The 20789-nt window shown below is 38.0% G+C and overlaps 1 protein-coding gene across 12 annotated transcripts in view; it reads right to left on the bottom strand.

Moving 5' to 3' along the window:
• LOC127624282 (receptor-type tyrosine-protein phosphatase kappa-like) overlaps nt 1-20789 on the bottom strand; it is a 247790-nt gene that overhangs the window by 28953 nt on the left and 198048 nt on the right. For 9 of the 12 annotated variants that reach the window (XM_052099037.1, XM_052099026.1, XM_052099028.1 and 6 more), the window contains 7 exons: nt 20405-20606; nt 17510-17615; nt 14313-14586; nt 14121-14157; nt 8009-8144; nt 2726-2755; nt 936-1096 (listed from right to left, as the gene is read on the bottom strand). In XM_052099037.1, the coding sequence (XP_051954997.1) occupies nt 936-1096; nt 2726-2755; nt 8009-8144; nt 14121-14157; nt 14313-14586; nt 17510-17615; nt 20405-20606 (946 nt within the window). The remainder of the gene's footprint in view (nt 1-935; nt 1097-2725; nt 2756-8008; nt 8145-14120; nt 14158-14312; nt 14587-17509; nt 17616-20404; nt 20607-20789) is intronic. The other 3 variants (XM_052099030.1, XM_052099035.1, XM_052099036.1) reach the window with 1 other exon arrangement.

The raw sequence follows: 20789 nt of genomic DNA, 5'->3' as shown, positions 1-20789 counted from the left end.
CTGTCTGTCTATCTTTCATCTGTCTGTCTGTCTATCTTTCATCTGTCTGTCTGTCTGTCTGTGTATCTATCTATACCATGTATAGATACACACATATATATATATATATATCATCACAAATTCTGCAGATAACATTAGATGCCAATTGTATTACAATGTATTGTGTATTATATTATTACAAAGAATATAATTAGGTATTACTGTATAATGTATTATAACTGTAGTTATAGTTATTAATAAGAAGTTATAACATTCTAAGGTGTATTATGAGACATTATGAATGAATTTGAATGCTGTGGTCGTGCTTTCTGGACACTCTCTCTCCCCCTCTCTCGACACCTGGCGTTCCTTAAATGTTTCTCTCCGTATCACTATAACAAGACACAGGTGTTAGAGATAATTACAAACCAGGTGACAAGCCTTACCGCTCTCTCTCTCTCTCCTGCAGATGACACACGACCACGCCCCCCATGCCACAAATGCATTTATATTCCTTTTACAAATATTCATATTGGCTTCAGAAAAAGTGTTAGCTACAGTTTTAGCGATGCAAGCATGATTTCACATGCTGTTGAGTTTTAAAATGTGTCATTCTCAGCGTTGCTATGAGGTAATATAGCTGGCATTATTCTCAGGTCAACTACATCAAAGTGCAGTACTTGGTTTGTTTGTTACACCACAGGAACACGAGGCAAGAATGTTCAGAAGGACTGCATGCTTGCTCTACGCTTACATGATTGTGTAAAGTACGTTTCTGGCCTAAAACTATTCCTTTACAAACCTTTTTGATGCCTGTCTAATTTCATTGCTTTGTTTTACCAGATGCTTCAATTCTCAAAGTCTGCACAGCACTGTGAATACTCGATGGCAGGAGCTTGATTTGCACTCTTGATACTGAGATATGATCTCTGGTTGTTCAGGACTTGTGTACTCACAGCGGTTGCTGAAGTTGTGGGAGTCCATGAATGTGACGGACATGGGCTCCTCAGCGTGCAGAGTGCTTTGGTCTGCGTAACTGCGATCCATGGAGTTCACCATGTGCGTCATCTCCTGACGGGTGTTTCCGATGGCATCCTTGCGCTTCTTGGCAAGCTTCCTGATAAGCCAATTAAAGAGAACTTTTTTAAGGATCTTTTAGTCCAGAAAACACTTCATTCCACCCTTCACCCCAACCACCAACACATAGGAAAACAAGACACAGGAGAGATAAAGGGATGATCTAATAAGAAAGCTTAGTTCCATGATAAAGGACAACCTTAAGGAACCTTGTAAGAAATATAAGTTCAGTGACTTCCAACCTAGTGGACGTCATGCAGAGAAATAAAACCATGCTTGTCCAAACTGCAATACTGCAAACGTTTGTATATGTTTGCTTTCAAAAAGTCAAAAAGTTACAATTATATTGATTGATTATATTGAGACAATTATATAATTATACAAGTATTTTTGTCTTGTAGCAGATCATATATATGATGTTTAACAACTGAAAATGTGTATGCATAGCCAAATTATATTGCTGTTTCATATTTGTGAGTAACAAACAGTATTGAGTGTAATCTGGTTACAAAGTAATTATTTACTGTAATAAGTAAAATGAATTAAAAAAAGTACTGTGACATGTTACATTTGAAATTCTTGAAATCAGATTGCAGTTCCTTCCTCAATAATGGAATTTACTTTTAATACATTACATGGGTTACACATTTCTAAAATAATATTATTTCTATAATATATTGAACAAATGAATTGCGTTTCTGCGTTTCTTGTTTCTGCAATTGACAAGAAAGAAAAGTTACTCTGAATTTCATTAGCACAGAAGTAACTTCAAAGTAAAGTAATTAGTAATGTGATTACTTTAAGTAACCAGTAACCTGATTACAATTTTAGAGACATAATTAGTAACATGTAGTGGATTACTTTTATTGACTAATACTGGTGACAAATCAAGAAGAAGAAAGCTTTTCAGTTTTTAGTCATCCGATATCAACATGGTGTGTAAGCTGGTGTACTTGATTGAGTAAGCAAATATAGAACAGACACAAATCTGGATGTAATTCAATTGAAAAATAAATACATTTATCATGGTTTTACTTTTGAACAAATCGAGATGTCATGGGATGAAATGCAACATGGGGCTGTGTTAGAAAGATGACGATTTTTGTGAATTTTTAGTTTGTTGTATTTTGTAAATGTAAAATGTAGATGCTTTTGACAACAGAAATAAAATATCTACCGGTACATTTTCATCTTGGCTTAATAGTAACTCTTTGAAATGGACGGGCTCTTCCGATCTAAGCAGCAGATTAAGGGGGAAATGTGGAAACCTGACTTTAAAAAAGAAAGTTTGCCCTCTTCGCCAAACAAACATATGGATCAGTATGTCAAAATTAAATATGAATGGAGACAGGGTGAGTAACTTTCCCAAGCACACACATGCACACACCCACAATAAAAGGCAAAAAAGAAAAAGTAAATTAAAAGAAAAATAACAGACACAAGTGCAGCATTCTTTTTTCAAATAACACCGCTTCCATGCGACAGCCGCTGAGCATGTTCAAGAAATGATCAAATGCAAAAGGAACGTGACTGGTCAAAGCGATACGTGTTTTCGCTTGAAAAAAGGATACTGCATCTTTAAAAGACTAACCATAGACAGAGAGCAGAGAGCCCTGGATGTATTTATATGCTTTGCTTTTGTTTTGGTCTGAGCGTCTCTGTTACTTACAGGTAATATGAGTACGAATAGTAGCTCCTCCTGGCGAGCGAATGAGAAACAGCACAAACAGATGAAGAGATATTGGTGAGTGCAGTGTGGGAATCAATCTTGCCAACACAAGCAACAAATAACCTCTTTAACAGCAGTTTTAGCCTGATCTCTTTCGCTCTCGCTGATGGCATTCATTAAAATACGCATTTCATGATTTGTATTGCACATGGGTGCAATCTAAAACCCTATTTATTTGACAACTGGCTGTTAAAAGGGGAAAAAAGTTCTAATCAGATCATGCAAAACTTTGGGTATACGATTTTAACATGCATCACGGGGTCTCTGAATTGATAAATCCGTGCAATTAACCTTTGAGGATAGAAAAAAGCACATATGTGAACACAACCCAAAAAACAGAAATTAATGAAAAAATGCACCTAAATAAATTAGTAAGCTGCTGACTTCCTGCAAAACAAGCATTGTAAATGATCACCATTTTAAAGATGCAGTATCTTCAGTATTTGACCGAAAAACATTGATTATCCATAGCTCAGTTGGAAAAGAGCCATTTATCTCAGTGTACCGAGGTTCATCATCAATATACAGTATGCACATATTCACACTTAATGCCCTACATTAAGCGTTTAGACATATACAAATTCAAATTATACAATCATCTTACACGCCCCGATAGGGCTGCTGATAAAAGCAATCGATTTAAAGGTCAGTACTAATGAATGAATGAATGAAGTATGGAAGAGTATGACGCATTACTTTGCCTCCTGTTCGGAGACCAGATTCTAGATTGGTTAAACCTCATTTAACATAATAAATAAAACCAGTTTGAACACAGGGACGTCTGATCCTAAATCAAATATTTATGTAACCTATAAACTATTTATGTAACTCAACTGAATATGATAATATAGAAGAATCAAAGGGGGGATGAAGGGGGAGGCCTTTATTCCTCAATACAAATTAAGCTGCTGATTTCAGTCTAGTGTAAGGGTATGAATTGGGGGCTCGTCCAGGACCTGAAGCCTTTATACCAAAACCTAGTTTACAATAACACAAATTAACTAAGAACATTGAAAAGTCTATTCTAAATGAGAATCTAAATGTTAGACTCTAAATGAGGATCATTTTAGAAAACTAGACCATTCAAAATGCAACACCATATTCTAGTGTAGTTTTTGAGCACATCTTCTCTTTTTACCCCCAACACTGTAGTTTTCTACAATTTGTCTGGTACATTAGTCAGATCTCAGAATTCAGTAATTCAGTCAGCTCAAGCAGTTGATTGTGTGGAAGAGGTTCTTCTAATGTGTTGAACACTCTCAAAATCCCTGCTTTAAACAGAAACATGTTTGACTAGTCCACATCATGCAGAGTGGCAAACTCTTGTGCAAGGCAACTTTAATCCATCTATATGTGTGTATGTTTAAAATATCTTTCTATTTAATGATTGTTGTTTTATTGCACACTGTGCCTAGTTATTAATCACTTTATTAGCCATATAATTATCATTTAATAATCAGCCTAAATATAATGAATGCTCTCATGAATGAAGAGATGCAAGACACAGGATTACAAACACCGAATCAGACAGAAAAACGAAACGTAATATTCTGAAATTTTCCATCTATTGAATTCCACAACAAATACAATCCAGGCTGAGGCAAAACAACATTTATTAATGATTCGAGAAGATGAGGGAGACAATGTTTGCACAGCAGACACAATGGTGTGTGTATAAAGTAGGACATTGAAAAAAATTAAAATTTGAATGAAAGATTACAAGAGCGCACAATGCTTGTGCAATTATGTGCCTACAGACCACTGCACACACTGAACACTTCCTGTTCCTGTGGACTCTCCTTTCAGCTAATTAAAGTCAATTACAACTCTCCCTGCAGCCAATTATATTCTACTTAACTCCACCACTCAGCCAATTACAATTCACGGAGCGTCCACCCATTAGCCAATTACTCGTCACACTTCCTCTTCTCAGCCACGTGAAAATCATTTCTAAACTCTCATCTAAACATTTATGAACTCCAATTCCCATTAAAAATACAGTACTTAAACATCCTTCAAACAAATATAAATCCCCGAGGAACAGGACTTGTTTTCAGAGAATGGAACTTAAGCCTGTATCCATATGGCAACCATTTATTTTCTTTCATTTCTCACTTTTCAGAAAAAGCTAAACACAATGCATTGTTAACAAAATAGAGAGGGCAAGTAACCAATAATATACTGCTTTTAAGTCACATGACATTTGATTTATTCTCTAAGACGAACACATTTTGGTATGTTTTTACATCATTCTTGATTTTATATTTCATTGTATCTTAATAATAAGTGAATTAGATGTTGTTGTTAATTGATCAACTTCACCTAATATAGTTTAACAGAAAACTGAGAAAATATGAATGTTGCAGAAACTCAGGAATTGCACTAGTGCATTTTCCCATTGGGAACATTTATAGATAGTGGCATCAATAATAAGATTACATTTATTCAATTATTTGGAAATGTCTACTATAATACAATTGAATTAAAGCAGAAATAACATAAGAAGGATTCGTTTTTCTTCTTTTCAGACAAAATGAATCATGGCAATGTTCAATGGAAAGGGCAAGTGTGCAGTGCTCTCTTCTGATTGACAACAGTATGGTAGGATTCAGTGACAGTGAAAATAATGGACAATACTGAAGACCGCATAATAAAGATTCATTCAGTTTTAGTTTGTGTCACTGGATTATTTTTGTTTTTGGCACCATTGGGAGTAAATTCTAGAGAGTTTTGTGTGTGAAAATCCCTGAAATACTCAAACCAGCCCGTCTCACACCAACAACCATGCCACAGTCAAAATCACTGAGATCACATTTTCCCCATTCTGATGGCTGATGTGAACATTAACTGAAGCTCCTGACCCATATCTGAATGATTTTATGCACTGCTGCCACATGATTGGCTGATTAGATAATTGCATGGATGATTGTTGGTGTCAGATGGGCTGGTTTGAATATGTCAGGGATTTTCACACACAACAGTGTCTAGAATTTACTCAGAATGGTGCCAAAAACAAAAACCATCCAGTGAGCGGCAGTTCTGTGGATGAAACACTTGTTGATGAGAGAGGTCAACAGAGAATGGCCAGATTGGTTCAAACTGATAAAGTCTACAATAACTCAGATAACCGCTCTGTACAATTGTGGTTAGAAGAATATCATCTCTGAATTCTATTGTAGAGATGCAAGTTGTCGCTGTTTTGACGGCATGAGGGGGACCTACACAATATTAGGCAGGTGCTTTTAATGTTGTGGCTGATCGGTGTAGCGCTATTTTATGTCAGAAACTAAAATGGGGAAAATATTCCATTGTTATGTTTATTTTGTCCCCCTTAGGTTTTAAGCATAAACATGTAAGCATTATAAGACGGCATATCCTAACAAAAGAAACATTAACCAAAACATTTCTACCAAATCAATTATAAGAGTTCATATTCCTTAACTTCCAATCATGTATCTATATGATTATATTCATTAATAATTACTGACAAAAGCATCTTTATGAGGCATACGGACTAGACCTTTCACTGTTAACAGCCTGCGATTCAAGAAACAGCCGCATGATGGCGCCATTACCCAGAAGCAGCAGCGTGAATGTGAAAATGGCATGGCAGCTCAGGTCGGCTGATTATTATGAGGAGGTGGGTGTGGATGCAATTGCACATGGATATAGAAATAGATTTTTGTCCCCCTTCAACACAAGCTGTTCTTCAGTGGACAGCAGTCTCTCTTTATAACACTCCTCTGGGCTGGTGTAAACACTTCACCCTCTGTTCATTAACAAAAGTTCATCTTTAGACACACATGACCATGGAGCAAAAAACGGGTCTTCTTTGTGACACTTCACGCACATTTTTGGCCCCTTTATTTTTCTTTATCTCACACACCAAATTTTTTACATTTCATATGTATATTTGTACCATGGTTCTCAGCAGGAAACCGATGGAGTGCGTATTCCAGGTAGGGAATGAGGTTTTGTCCCAAGTGAAGGAGTTCAAGTACCTCGGGGTCTTGTTCACGAGTGAGGGGACAATGGAGCGGGAGGTTGGCCGGAGAATCGGGCAGCGGGGCGGTATTGCACTCGCTCTATCGCACCATTGTCACGAAAGAGAGCTGAGCCGAAAGGCAAAGCTCTCGATCTACCGGTCAATTTTTGTTCCTACCCTCACCTATGGTCATGAAGGTTGGGTCATGACCGAAAGAACTAGGTCGCGAGTACAAGCGGCCGAAATGGGCTTCCTCAGAAGGGTGGCGGGCTTCTCCCTTAGAGATAGGGTGAGGAGCTCAGTCATCCATGAGGAGCTCGGAGTAGAACCGCTGCTCCTTTGTGTCGAAAGGAGTCAGTTGAGATGGTTTGGGAATCTGATAAGGATGCCCCCTGGCCGCCTCCCTAGGGAGGTGTTTCAGGCACGTCCAGCTGGGAGGAGGCCTTGGGGAAGACCCAGGACTAGGTGGAGAGATTACATCTCCACACTGGCCTGGGAACGCCTCGGGGTCCCCCAGTCAGAGCTGGTTAATGTGGCTCGGGATAGGGAAGTTTGGGGCCCCCTGCTGGAGCAGCTGCCCCCGCGACCCGACTTTGGATAAGCGGTTGAAGATGGATGGATGGATGGATGTATATTTGTCACCACTGAATGTTTGCGGCATTTAGAAGCACCTGTCTCAACTATAGTGCAAACCCCACACAATCTTTAACACTGTCCTAAATCACAGCTTTTGTGTTGCTTTCATGATCTGGGATAGAAATGTGTTTGGATGTGTGATTCTCTTTACTGAAATTTCAGAAACCAAGAAAGATAAACTTCTAAAAACCTTATGTGTAGGGCTGGGTGCTTGACCATATCATGCAATGAAACGGTAGAGATTCTGCTATGCTGTTTACACCTTTAGAATTATGCATAATGTTTTTTATACTGTACACAATTGCGGGTGTTCAAGTCTATAGTGTGTCTAATTTTCTTTCTGATTCGCTTTAATTGAGTTTTTGCCTGGTTTAGCTGTAGAGCAGGACCTGTCTGAACAATTGAACCACTAGTGGTTTTTATAATAGTTGCTGACAGCGGTCCTGATGCGGCGGCGCCTTACGGCTACTCCCGGTGTGCTGATGATGTAATGAGATGACAGTGGAAGGAGGATGCTGGTGTTCTTGTGGACATTTCAAGAGTGAACACGCACTTACTGTAATGGCAGTAAACATTTGAAGAGCTGACGGAATTCAACTTACCTTTTCTTCACCAGCAGGATGGCCACAAGCACCAGGAGTATGAAGACCAGGACGGCAGCACTGATGCCGGCGATTTTTACCACTTGGTCGGTCTGTTTGGCAGGGTCTGGAATCACTTCTGGCTCCTCGGTGGCCCCTAAAGAGAAGAACGAAAAGTTATAGCTGATGTGTGTAATGTTTTCAATGTTAAAATTCGTACTGCCACGACTGGAAGACTGGACTGTTATATCACTAGCATAGGAGCCCCCGGTTCGGATCCCGCTTTGAAAGTAATCTCGTTCGCATAATCAGTGACGAGTGAGATTCGGCATTTGCATTTTTTTCCCCTCTAACATAATATTTTTACTCCACTAATGTTAGTTTTAGGGGTTCAGCTTATACAATATTCATTCCACTTCACTGTATTATACAGCCTGTACCGCTGAAAAAAACTTGCTTTTGGCGCCCCTCAGAAACTGGGGCTCACACTTGCCCATACGTCCAACAGCACTTACCGCTTTGACCACTGGGGACAGTGTTTCACATTTCAGTAAGCACAGACCAATAGCTTGACACAGAAACATCGACTCAATCAATGCTTTTTGGACTCTTTATACTGGTGCAGGAATGACACGCTTCAGCTTTAAAAATAACATTCACATGCATTTTATAAAACAAATAAATTTGATCCTGGATGCGGATTGGTTAATACAGCATTACTTCACCAACTATTGTGTTTATTACTGCACATCACTAATACAGGCCAACTATTAACCTTAGTTTACATGTCAGGGACTCACTTGATGATTACTTAATGATTCATTTATTTACGGTCACCAAAATAATTTAAATGATGCCATTAACATGTGTTACAGTCATCAATGTGCCTGCTACAACTGTTCCTTTAAGACCATAAGGTATTTTTTAATAATCGCATCGCACTACCTCACAGGTCCATTAAAGCGCATTGATGTTTTACAAACATGTTTGCTGTGTAATATCTTTCTTCACTGCCAAAAAATAACAGAATGGCATCAAAATGACTGTCGGATATGTTTCTACAAACATTGGCAGACAACCACAGTCTCGTTCCATTGTTGAACACTAATATTATTACTCTGCTTGCCCGAATAATTATACAAAACACAAAAATTATTTGAATGCTCTAGAAATAGAAGTGAGTGGAGCCTAAAGAACAGAATTCTTTGACATTATATCATTATGGCAACAAAGTTGTAAAATGTTTAAACTTTACACAGATGTGGTTAGTAAGTGATTTTATCACAGTAAAATCATATTTACACACATATTGTTCATGTCTTGTGTCTATATTTTTTGAACAGTGAGTATTTTAGTTTACGAATTGGCCCCATTAACTTCCATTGTAAGAGCATCACTGACAACCTTGATTTTTGCAAGGAAAGTAGGGACGGGTCGAAAGAAATCTTTGTTGTAATAATATAATATGCCACAAATGCTGTCGATTGTTCTTAACTTGTAATGAACCTGGAAAATTCCCTCATTTTTTATCCCCTTTTCTCCCATTTTGGAATGCCCAATTCCCACTATTTAGCAGGTCCTCACGGTGGCGCAGTTACTTACCTCAATCCTTGTGGTGGAGGACATGTCTCAGTTGCCTCCAATTCTGAGACCACCAATCCACGCATCTCGTCACGTGACTCGTTGTGCATGACACCGCGGAGACTCACAGCATGTGGAGACTCATGCTACTCTCCACGAGCGAGAACCACTAATCGCAACCACGAGGAGTTTACTCTAAGTGACTCTACCCTCGCTAGCAACTGGGCCAATTTGGTTGATTAGGAGACCTGTCTGGAGTCACTCAGCACACCCTGGATTCAAACTCAAGACTTCAGGTGTGATAGTCAAAGCCAATACTTGGTGAGCAACCAGGCCCCCACAATATTCCATTATTGTATAATTCAAGTTTTGTGACGAGCAAAACTATAGACGTCTAAATTATTTACCTGAAATTAGCTAAAATACAATTATCATTAAAAACTTGGGCTGTCAATCGATTAACATTTTTGATTGTGTTAATTACATGACCTTTAATAAACTGAATTAATCACATAGAAATAATTGGCCCAAGAATAAAGATAATTAGATATAAATAATACATACTAATTCAAATAATTATAAATATAATATATAATAAATATAATAATTCAGATAATTCAAAGCCATTACATTATGGTGGCAGACGAGTAAAGCATTGATTAGTCGAAACAAAAAGTGCAGCACTGACTGCCCCCTGCTGACACGGCTCGTAAAAAAAAAAAAAATGATGTTCTTTAAGCTCGAATTGCTCCAGTGGTATAAAAAGAGTTTACCCATGCATCAGGAGGCATAATTATAATAAAAATAGAATTAATTGCACTAAATTAAAGTGTAAAATCGACAGCCCAAGTAAAAACACAAATTTTACGTATTCCTAATCGTAAAATGCTCCGGAAGAGCTTTCCTTAATGTCTTCATTCTACAGTAGCGCTTTGGGTCTATAACACTGTCAGGAATACATCACCAATGACTGAAATGCTTCTTACACAGCTAAACTATCATTACAACATCTACGGCTATTGATCGAAGCTTCTCCTGAACTCCAGCTGGGTGCGTGAGACATTTACGACAGTCTCTGTGCTGACTCCATTTATGGTTTCGGAGTTTGTCCGAAAAGGCTGCATTGTGCAAGCTGTCTGAGTGGCAGACGTAAATGGATCTTCACTATGTCCTGAAGCTGTACTATAAGCTTTTAAGGATGATAAGGCAATGACCCATTGACATGGGCCTCTAAAATAAAGCCATCAGCTGCACTCTCTGCCTCTGGATCCGTGGGGCAGCTCAAACATAACAAAAGCCCCGTCACTGTATTGCACGTGGCTTTTCTATCCTTTAAACCTCATTTGGCCGAGTGAGCAGCCCGGGGCAAAATGGCACTGCTGCCCTAATAGACCATCATCATTCCACTCTCCTCCTCTTCACTTTAAGATCTGAGCACACATGAGTGCTACATTAGCTTCAGATGACCGTAGAGTCAATAGTACAATTACTCCTTTAAATCAAACTCAAAAACACAAATACTTATTTTTGATATTCAATAACAAATGGCCACATGGTGTACAGGGCGTTGTTATTTGGTTGCTAGTGTGTTCTGGCCTGTTGCTAACGGTCACACTTTGACCTGGGAAGCTGGACTTAGTTTTCTACATCCGCTGACCATTCCAGTTTGTCCCATTGAGTTTAACACCAGTGGTCCGTCTCTGGGTGTAATTACACATTGTTGGTGCAGCCGACCCCTGGTCTCTAGATCTTGCTTGAGTCCTTCTTCAATCATTTTTTTGTCATTTTAATCTTCTGCTAGGCAAAAATCCAATTGCTTAGAATAGTAAAGGCATCCCTCTCCTCAACAAGCCACATGATTCTTGTATCATTCACCTCTGTAGCACCAACATTGCAGGACGAGTTACATTCCGAAATGTAATTCCAGTCTTTCTAAAGTGTATGTAGTACTTCAATTGGGTGTTCCCCAAAAGTGCTCACAGCGGCAGTTTTTCAACAGAACTGTCATCTCGTATTACAGTATTTCTGACAGGACTTGAACACAGCATTAGTCCTAGCAGTGTCCGTAAACAGTCTTTTAGTTTGCTTTTATTAATCATACAACAATACTCATAACAAGAAAAAATCACCTGCTTTTAACCTCGTGTGACCCCGCGTCCACATGTGTGGACGTTGTATTTAGGCTTCGCTGTACACAAGACATAATTTAAATGAATTAAAACCGACTGAATTCTGTTCACAAGACTCTAGACTGTCATTTAATGGTTAAACTTCTGGCGCATGAGTCACATGACACAACAGCACGACGTTGATGTGCATGAAGCCAACAAAAGTGCCTCTGGTAAGAAGTTTTATCATTGAAACCGGTTTGGTTGTAAAGAGTATTGTCTCTAGTTTCATTTGATATGCCGTTTTAATAAAAAATCCATACATTTTTCCACACATCAGCGCGATGATAAACATGTGGAAAATAGGACTTTATTTCCTCAAAAGTAAAAAAAAACTTTTTACACATCTTTGGGTCATTTCTCTTCATTTTAATATAAATTATATTTTATTTTATCACTGTACAATACGGTTCTATTCATTAACATTATTAAATGCATTCCTATATTTACTGTACATTATCACATTGAGAATACATGTATTTATGCAAAAACTGATAAATGTGTCTTTCAGAGGCTTTATACGGAGTTAAGATGAAAATAAGGAGCATTTCAAACTGTTCTGAGACCAGTGCAGACAGACAGCACATTGGAGGTTAAGTCATGCACTAAATAGGGAGCAAGGGAGCATCCTATAGCTCTCCTATAACTGTTCTGAGACCAGTGCAGACAGACAGCACACTGGAGGTTAAGTCATGCAATAAATAGGGAGCAAGGGAGCATCCTATATCTCTCTATAACTGTTCTGAGACCAGTGTAGACAGACAGCACACTGGAGGTTAAGTCATTCACTATATAGGGAGCAAGGGAGCATCCTATAGCTCTCCTATAACTGTTCTGAGAACAGTGCAGACAGCACACTGGAGGTTAAGTCATGCACTATATAGGGAGCAAGGGAGCATCCTATAGCTCTCCTATAACTGTTCTGAGACCAGTGCAGACAGACAGCACACTGGAGGTTAAGTCATGCAATAAATAGGGAGCAAGGGAGCATCCTATATCTCTCTATAACTGTTCTGAGACCAGTGTAGACAGACAGCACACTGGAGGTTAAGTCATTCACTATATAGGGAGCAAGGGAGCATCCTATAGCTCTCCTATAACTGTTCTGAGACCAGTGCAGACAGCACACTGGAGGTTAAGTCATGCACTAAATAGGGAGCAAGGGAGCATCCTATAGCTCTCCTATAACTGTTCACTGACAATCATCATCAGTGCATAGATTCACCATTTATAATGGATCATTTTATTTGAACATGGTTGACAGTGATTGGATGATGCTGGACATTATTGTGAATCTGAATTAATTATGATCATTACTGATTAACATCTCAAAAACATGGATAATCAACACTCCTGGAATCAGAATAAACTATTTGATGAAAAAAATCAGACTTTCTATTGATTGGTATTACCTAAAATGACTTAAACTTAGTCCCGCGGTTCACATATGTGGACATCGATTTTTAGGAAAATGATTTGTTCTAGAATTTTATTTTCTTGTTTATTAAGTGCTACTAGTTATAAATGAAAAAGGCAAATGTAAAATGCACAAAGCGGTTCTTCTTCCAAGCAATACTTACTTCCTCAAGAAATACCTGAAGGCTACATGTCATTGTTTTAATTTACTTTGTTAATATTTAAATCAGTACTTCCCTTTTTAAATAAAGTAGTGTTCAATAGCACATTCGTTTTTGTTGTCACGAGCTGTCTGCCGATCAGTTTCGACCATTTCAGGTTAAAAGATGATTAATCTGAGGTGTGGTTTCAGATGCTAGCCTGTATTGGTTCAGTCATCAAATTTTGCCCCCCCACCTGAACACTTGTGTTTCTGTCAGGTCTTATAAGTGTGATTTGAGAGGAAACCACTGGAAGCGATTCAATAGAAATTTGATTACATCCATTTTGGAGATAAAATGATATGCTTAAAAACAAAAATGTATTTTTGTTGCTAAACAACACATGACGTGGGCTATATCTAATCAGCTCGGGGAGTGCGCTGAGCCTCGGGCACAGTTTTATCATTCGATTTCCTGCTGAAAAACAATTAATGAAGACCCAGAGGAAGACATAATGTGCAATAACTCCGGCGAGGCACGTTTGAAGGTGCTTTTGTTAGTACCACAACAGCTGACGATACTGTATATACACATGTGTATCATGTTATGCAGAACAACAAGCAAAAGTCCAACAAACACCGTGCTGTGGATGTTTCGCAACAGTAATATGTTAAAAAGGGTTACATGTGCACATACTATAAAGTCAAAGCATAAAAAGGTGACAATATGACGAACAGCATCTTTCAAACAAATCACTGGACTGTCTGTTGGACAAATCAACATACACACATATGCACATATGCATGTCCTCAGTATGAAAGGGCTTACCTTTAAATGCCAGTTTCAAACACTGCATCTTACTTTCCTGTAAAGAAAAACAATATAGAATCGAGCAAAAGACAAAAGATGTTTGAATGTAGCCTGTATGTTATGTTCTGAACTAGTTAAAACTGCCCCAAATTGAAAAATCACCCTTATATTGGAGTACATAGCATGCTTATTTGTGTGTTATCTGCTAACCTTCTCCACGCTGCTGACGGCCTGGAAGTAGATGTTGTAGTTTTTACGAGGTGCGAGGGGAGCGTTCCAGTAGCCCTGATAAGTCTTGTTGTCTCCCACCGTAAATGGCAACGGTTCTGGAAGATTCCTTGGAGGGAGTTCTGCTGCGAAATAATACGGCAACCCGGCACTCGCGGCGTTCTGATAGGACACCGGCTCGCGATAACACTCCCCACTGCCTGCATCCCGTCGCGCACGCCGTGGATTGATCTCAGTCACCACGATCTGGTAGGCACTGTTGATGGCGGGCAGAAGGACACAGCCAATCAGATGACTAGAACTGCACAACTAATGATCAGCGGTGCTAATTCCATTCGAATTGTTACAACAAACATCGCAATGTCGAAAATAACAAGACGTTACAAAAACAGGCTGTTTAATTGTAAGGGTCAGAGAGAGAGTGGAAAACGGTCATATTATTATTATTATTATTCTATACAGCAGGGGTCGGGAACCTTTTTTCACTAAGGAGACAATATTTACATTTTAGGTTGAAGCATTTTTGAAAGAGACATACCACAAACAAATAACTTAATATTTTTCAATCAAATAAAATATTTATATTGCCCATAGACTTCTCAAAAACAAACAAATATGCAAACATTAATAGGTAACATGTTGCAATATGGAATTCAGTACACGTGTGTGTGCGGGTCGCCATAAAATTACTTGAGCAAGACAATATGTAAAAAATATTTTAATGATAATCGCATTTAAAATATCGCTATATCCAATTATATGGTCAACCCCCAAGGTGCGTGAAAATTTTTGCTTTATTGATTTTGCTTACATTTTTTTATTAATTTATTGAAACATGAAAAACTTAAACAAAAGAAATTTCTAAATTCAAATTGCACTTTAAACAAAACGAAAACAGCAATTAAAATAATATAGTGATTAAAGAATCTTCTATATAACCACCTCCAGAAATACAAACATCTACCATCTCCAACCACCACATTTCCCATCATGCAAATCATCCGTCAACAACACCAGCTGAAAAATGACTAATAGCATACAAATTAAGAACTAAAGACAATTATAACTGTAAAGATAATTATAATAATCCATCCATCCATCCATCCATCGTCAACCGCTTATCCTGTGTACAGGGTCGCGGGGGGCTGGAGCCTATCCCAGCTAACATTGGGCGAAAGGCGGGGGACACCCTGGACAGGTCGCCAGTCCATCGCAGGGCCACACATAGACAGACATACACACTCACACTCACACTCACCTAATTATAATAATCATCAATTATAAATAAGCCTAATAAATTCCCTTGTGTTCCCAAAATATGCTGCCAAATGTGTGTTCTTATGGAATGTGTTTGTATTGCGTTTGTTAATACAGTTTATGCTGCCTAAAGAAAAAAAATAGAACGTGAACATGTTTTGTATTAGTTTATGATTTAATCACTTTCGTCTTTGTTTCTTTATTACATAGGTAGATATATATATATATATATATATTACTGAACCTGCAGAGATGCGTTCACAATGTGTAAGAGCAAACTAAACTCACAGCACCTCACGAGATGATCGGAGATCATGTGCAGAATTCTCATAGATTTCATTATTCTTCCAGACAGTTTTCAGATGAATGAAACAAATAAAAAGGAGTGATACGCTTGTTTCACGAGACAGGGTCCCACTGCACGCCTCTGAACAAACAGCGAATTAGACACTATATGTCTTACGGGTCACCCACCTGTTGCGGGTAGATGAGCAAAATTACTCGCAATGAAATACATTTGGACGAGGATCTCGTGAACAGGTCACCGTCCACAGTGGCTGGTACATCAGCAAAATAATCTGCATGACAAATCTGTATATGCGGGTGTTCATTTCAAACCTTGTTCACCAGGAGTAGGCTGTATGACAAATTCGGAAGAAAGAACAGTGTCATTGACTTCAAGCTTTGCAATCACACCCACACTTTCTGCGAGAAAAATATCTCTAGAAAGTTTTAAACTATCGACTCAGCGAGCCACTTGATATTTAACAAAGAGCCACTTGTGGCTCGCGACACATAGGTTCCCGACCCCTGCTATACAGTAATACAGCGGCCTTTAGAGGTGAAATAAAAAACAATCACTGACCATTTTCATCCATATATTTATCCTCACTTCAATGTATATTTTGTTATTTTGATTAGATAATAAAGTGTTCTAAATTAAAGACGAGGGTGTCCAAAATAAATGTAACGTCAGCAACATTATCTCTTTTGAATAATAATAAATTCCTCATTAAACCTCATCTGGTGAATATATAGGCTATAAAAAGCTCAAGTTGGTTAATACATAATATAGAGCATTGAGCCAAGTCTCCGTCACTACAAAATAAGAGTCCCCTGTGTATTTCTGGCTTGTTTAAAGTTCAAAGACCTGTATTATGCACCAAATCTTCTGTTTCTTCCTGGTCATTATTGAGATTTTGGTTGCACAATAAACAGGATCTGTGATTTTATTCATTTTGGACTCTTGAAGCCTTTATAGAAATAAAATGAACACTTGATAAATGCATTTTAAAAACTAGATTAATCAGTTATTTCCACCACCTTTGTATCGGTATCAGCAAAATCCACTCTCGGTCGATCTCTAATGCTTATATCTGTTAAAGGGTCATTTTGTCAACTTTCAGGTATACACAAGAATGATGACCTCATACAGAGAAGAAGAGAATAGAATAGAGGTCTTCAAAACTAAAACACATTGACCAAAAAAATTTAAAAGGCCTTCTTACACTTCTCTCTTCATCTTCAATTTGAGTGTATTTGTAGAAATAAGTTTGTCACACAACAATGGCTCATTTACTGATATAGTAGTTTTCAAATATTATGACAGAACCTCAAATCCAGCAAAACAGAGAGAAGAGACGGAGAGAGACAGAGATGAGGAAAAGAATGAGGAGAATGAAATAGCCTGGCACGGCTCTGATCAAATAGGGATCTTTGTGCAAGTGGCGTGCTGAATATCGAACAGCTGAATGAGAGAGAGAGAGAGAGAGATACACAGGAAGTGGTACTGTCCCCAGCAGCAGTGGCTGATTATAGCACAGAGAGGAAGAGTGACAGAGTCTGCAGCGGGCTTGTGCAGGAAGAGCTGGAGGATATGAGAGCAACAGAGACCGCGAATGCAAAAGCACAAACAGACACACCTGATAGGAGCTCCTTTAGCCTGGGCAGGTTTCAGGAGGACGGTGATAGTTGTGGCCGTCTCGTTCAGGGACGCCTCTGAGCCGTCGTACTCTTCTAGAGTAGGTGCTAGAGAGTGAAACAGTCACAATTATCCATTAGTAAAATCATGGCTGTGTCAAGGAGGTTACGCTGAAATCTCATCTTATCAAGCCACAGATAGACACTCAACGTTTAAAGCAGATCAGTTATAAAAAAATGTTTTATATGAAATAAAAAGCTCCAGTAACTACACTGTTTAAGGGTGAAATCTCCCTTTTAATATCCTATGAACTCAAAATAAAGTTTTGTGGATTTTAGTTTGGAAGCCCTGTATATGCTAAAAGCGAACAAAATCAACTTTCAGTAAACACATCAAATGTTGTCAAGAGAATAACAAGAGCAAATAGTCATTTAACTTTCATGTCTGTGAGGCAAACTAAACCCAATTAAAAGAAAGCCCTTGAATATGTCCCACCCAAACTTCCTGTCTCAATATGATACTGTACATCAACACAGGAAATAAACTACACTCATCATATTTACAAAACTACACTAAAGAATATTTTAACAACATTCCATCAAATTGAATTAATAAAACATTAAATCGATTAAGCAGAGTAATTACATCTCTTAAACATAAAGATCAAGTGGGTTTATTTGTGATCGTAGTTCTTCTGATAATATTTGACATTTTATAAATATCATGTGGTCAGTAGTGAATGATCAGACCCCGATCGCTGCCATCTCACTTGATGCGTTTGATAGGGTGAAATGGGAATATCCTTTTATGATTTTGGAAATGTACGGGTATGGAACACTTATTGGGTGGATTAAGTTACTTTATAAACAAGCGTTTATTAGCGGTCCAAATCAGAAGCATTCTGCCCCTGACCTTGTATATTGGGTGATGGGGCGGTCATTAATGTAGGTGACCATATACAAAAAGCCGTGTTTAAACGAGTGTAATGATCGGCAGCAGATCATTCTTAGAGGATGGAAGTCAATTGGCGCTTCCTCATTTCAAGAATGGTTCACTGAATTGGGCATTTGAAAAGATACAAACAGCAAAATAGACACGTATGTTTAGAAATGGGACAGGCATTTGGTCTTTCTGGAAGGTTCTCAGTGAGGACCATGTGAATATAATGTGAATTCTGAATAGAACAGAATTGTGGTGGCAACTGGAAATTCTATTCTTTGTAGAATTCTTTCTTTTCTCTTTGTTGGTTTTTATATTTTTTATGTTCTCAAATATTTTCTTTTGTTTGTTTGTTTGTTTGCTTTCATGTGCGCATGGTGTAATTTAGGCTTTGACCTCAAGGATATTCGTTGAGGGGCAGGGTGGAGTTGGGGAGGGGGATATAATGGGAGTTAAGTTGATTCTGTGTTTTTATGTCCTGTTTATTTCATAATTAACACAAGAATCAATAAAAATGTTAATAGCAATCAAATAAATTAATAAATAAAACATGAAATGAATAGAACAAATACACAATTCAATTTGATAGAATTTTGTAATGAAATTTAAATCCGTAAATCTTAAAAATAAGCTACAATATTTTGCACTAATTTGAATAATTCTAAATAAATTAAGATTTATGCAAATCGTTAACAAAAAAACAAAACCAATTAAATATTTAATAACAAAAGCTTTATTAATAATTTTTGTTATTATTTTTAAGATTACGCAATTCAATTTTATGAATATTTGTAATAAAATTGAAAAATGCTAATATTAATAATAGGCACAAATATTTTAAACACAATTAATTTAAGAAAATATTGTGTGAAATAAGTTTTCACCCTTTTCATTTATGTATCATTTGATATCACTTCAATGTACAAATCCATAGATTGTTTCTTTTTTAAAAACAAGCTGAACTGCTTTCATGGTCTCTGTCTGTCTTTTAGGCTCCACCTACACTTCTCTCGCCCTCAACAAATCAAGAGTGATGGATTTGTGAAATGTGGAAAATCATATTTCCCGTGATTATGGCTGTATTACATCTCAGAGCAGTGATGTAAGCAAGACTGGCAGATAGCCTGAGGAGAGAGAGAGAGAGAGAGAGAGAGAGAGAGAGAGACAGAGAGAGAGAGAGACAGACAGACAGAGAGAGAGAGAGAGAGAGAGAGAGAGAGAGAAAGAGAGAGAGAGACAGAGAGAGAGAGAGAGAGAGAGAGAGAGAGAGAGAGACAGAGAGAGAGAGAGAGAGAGAGAGAGAGAGAGAGAGAGAGAGAGAGAGAGACAGATAGAGAGAGAGAGAGAGAGAGAGACAGAGTGTCTCTCAATCATTGAGGATTTTTTGCTTGTTCTCATTGGTCAATAGAAAATCACTTCAAACATTTTTAGCTCCTGTAAATTGACCGTAGTTTAAGATCATTTCAAAAGCGAGTGTGAATTTGGAAAAACACTGGCAGCCCAAATCAGATTTGTTTTAGGCAAATCTGACTCAAATAGGTTTCGATTTTAGTGGTCTTAAACAGAAAGCAACACATGAAATTTGATCAAAGCCACATACCACACATATATACTTTGAAATACATGTATTAATATAAGATTTCTGTTTAGAACATTCCTATCGCTCAACTGGTGCTAGCAACACCATGTCATAGATCCAATTCCCAGGGAACACACATCCTGATAAAAGGTTTATCATGAATGCACTGTAAAATCATCTGTCAAATTCATAAATGTAAATCTATTTCAAGTTTTATGTGTCATCCTGGAAGCTATGTGCATTCAATGCTAAGCACAATGCACAGAAGTGTTCAGGTGTTGTCATTTACAGCGATGTCTCCTCCATTACTAATATCAGGGTTCCCAACCTTTTTTTGGCCATGACATTCCAAATCTGCAAACCACAATTTTAAAATACCTGATATGTTGGTGGTGACATTGAGTGTGGTGGGGGGTCCGTAACCCTTGCTGGTGCTGGCCCGGATCAGGAACTGGTAGGTGGTTCCAGGGTGCAGCTGTGTGAAGTTGTGTCGAGAGGTGTTCCATGGTAAAGACGCGAGCACGGGCGGACGCATTAACGGCACTGACGGATCGAATGAATGCACGCTACTGTAGCTGATCTGAAGAACAACAAACAAACAAACAAAAACAGAGTCTAAATACATAAACAGAGCTCACATAACATAAGAACAGAATTGCTAAATGTAAACACGCTACACATTGATTTACAGTTGACCAAATCTGTATCAGACAATAGCATTTTTCTTTAAATATCAGTATGATATAAACCGATATCAGGACAT

This window comes from Xyrauchen texanus, chromosome 30 (assembly GCF_025860055.1).
Source record: "Xyrauchen texanus isolate HMW12.3.18 chromosome 30, RBS_HiC_50CHRs, whole genome shotgun sequence".
NCBI classification, from domain to species: domain Eukaryota; kingdom Metazoa; phylum Chordata; class Actinopteri; order Cypriniformes; family Catostomidae; genus Xyrauchen; species Xyrauchen texanus.
Note: the sequence above shows the minus strand (reverse complement) of the source record. Positions and strands in the feature narration are given on the sequence as shown.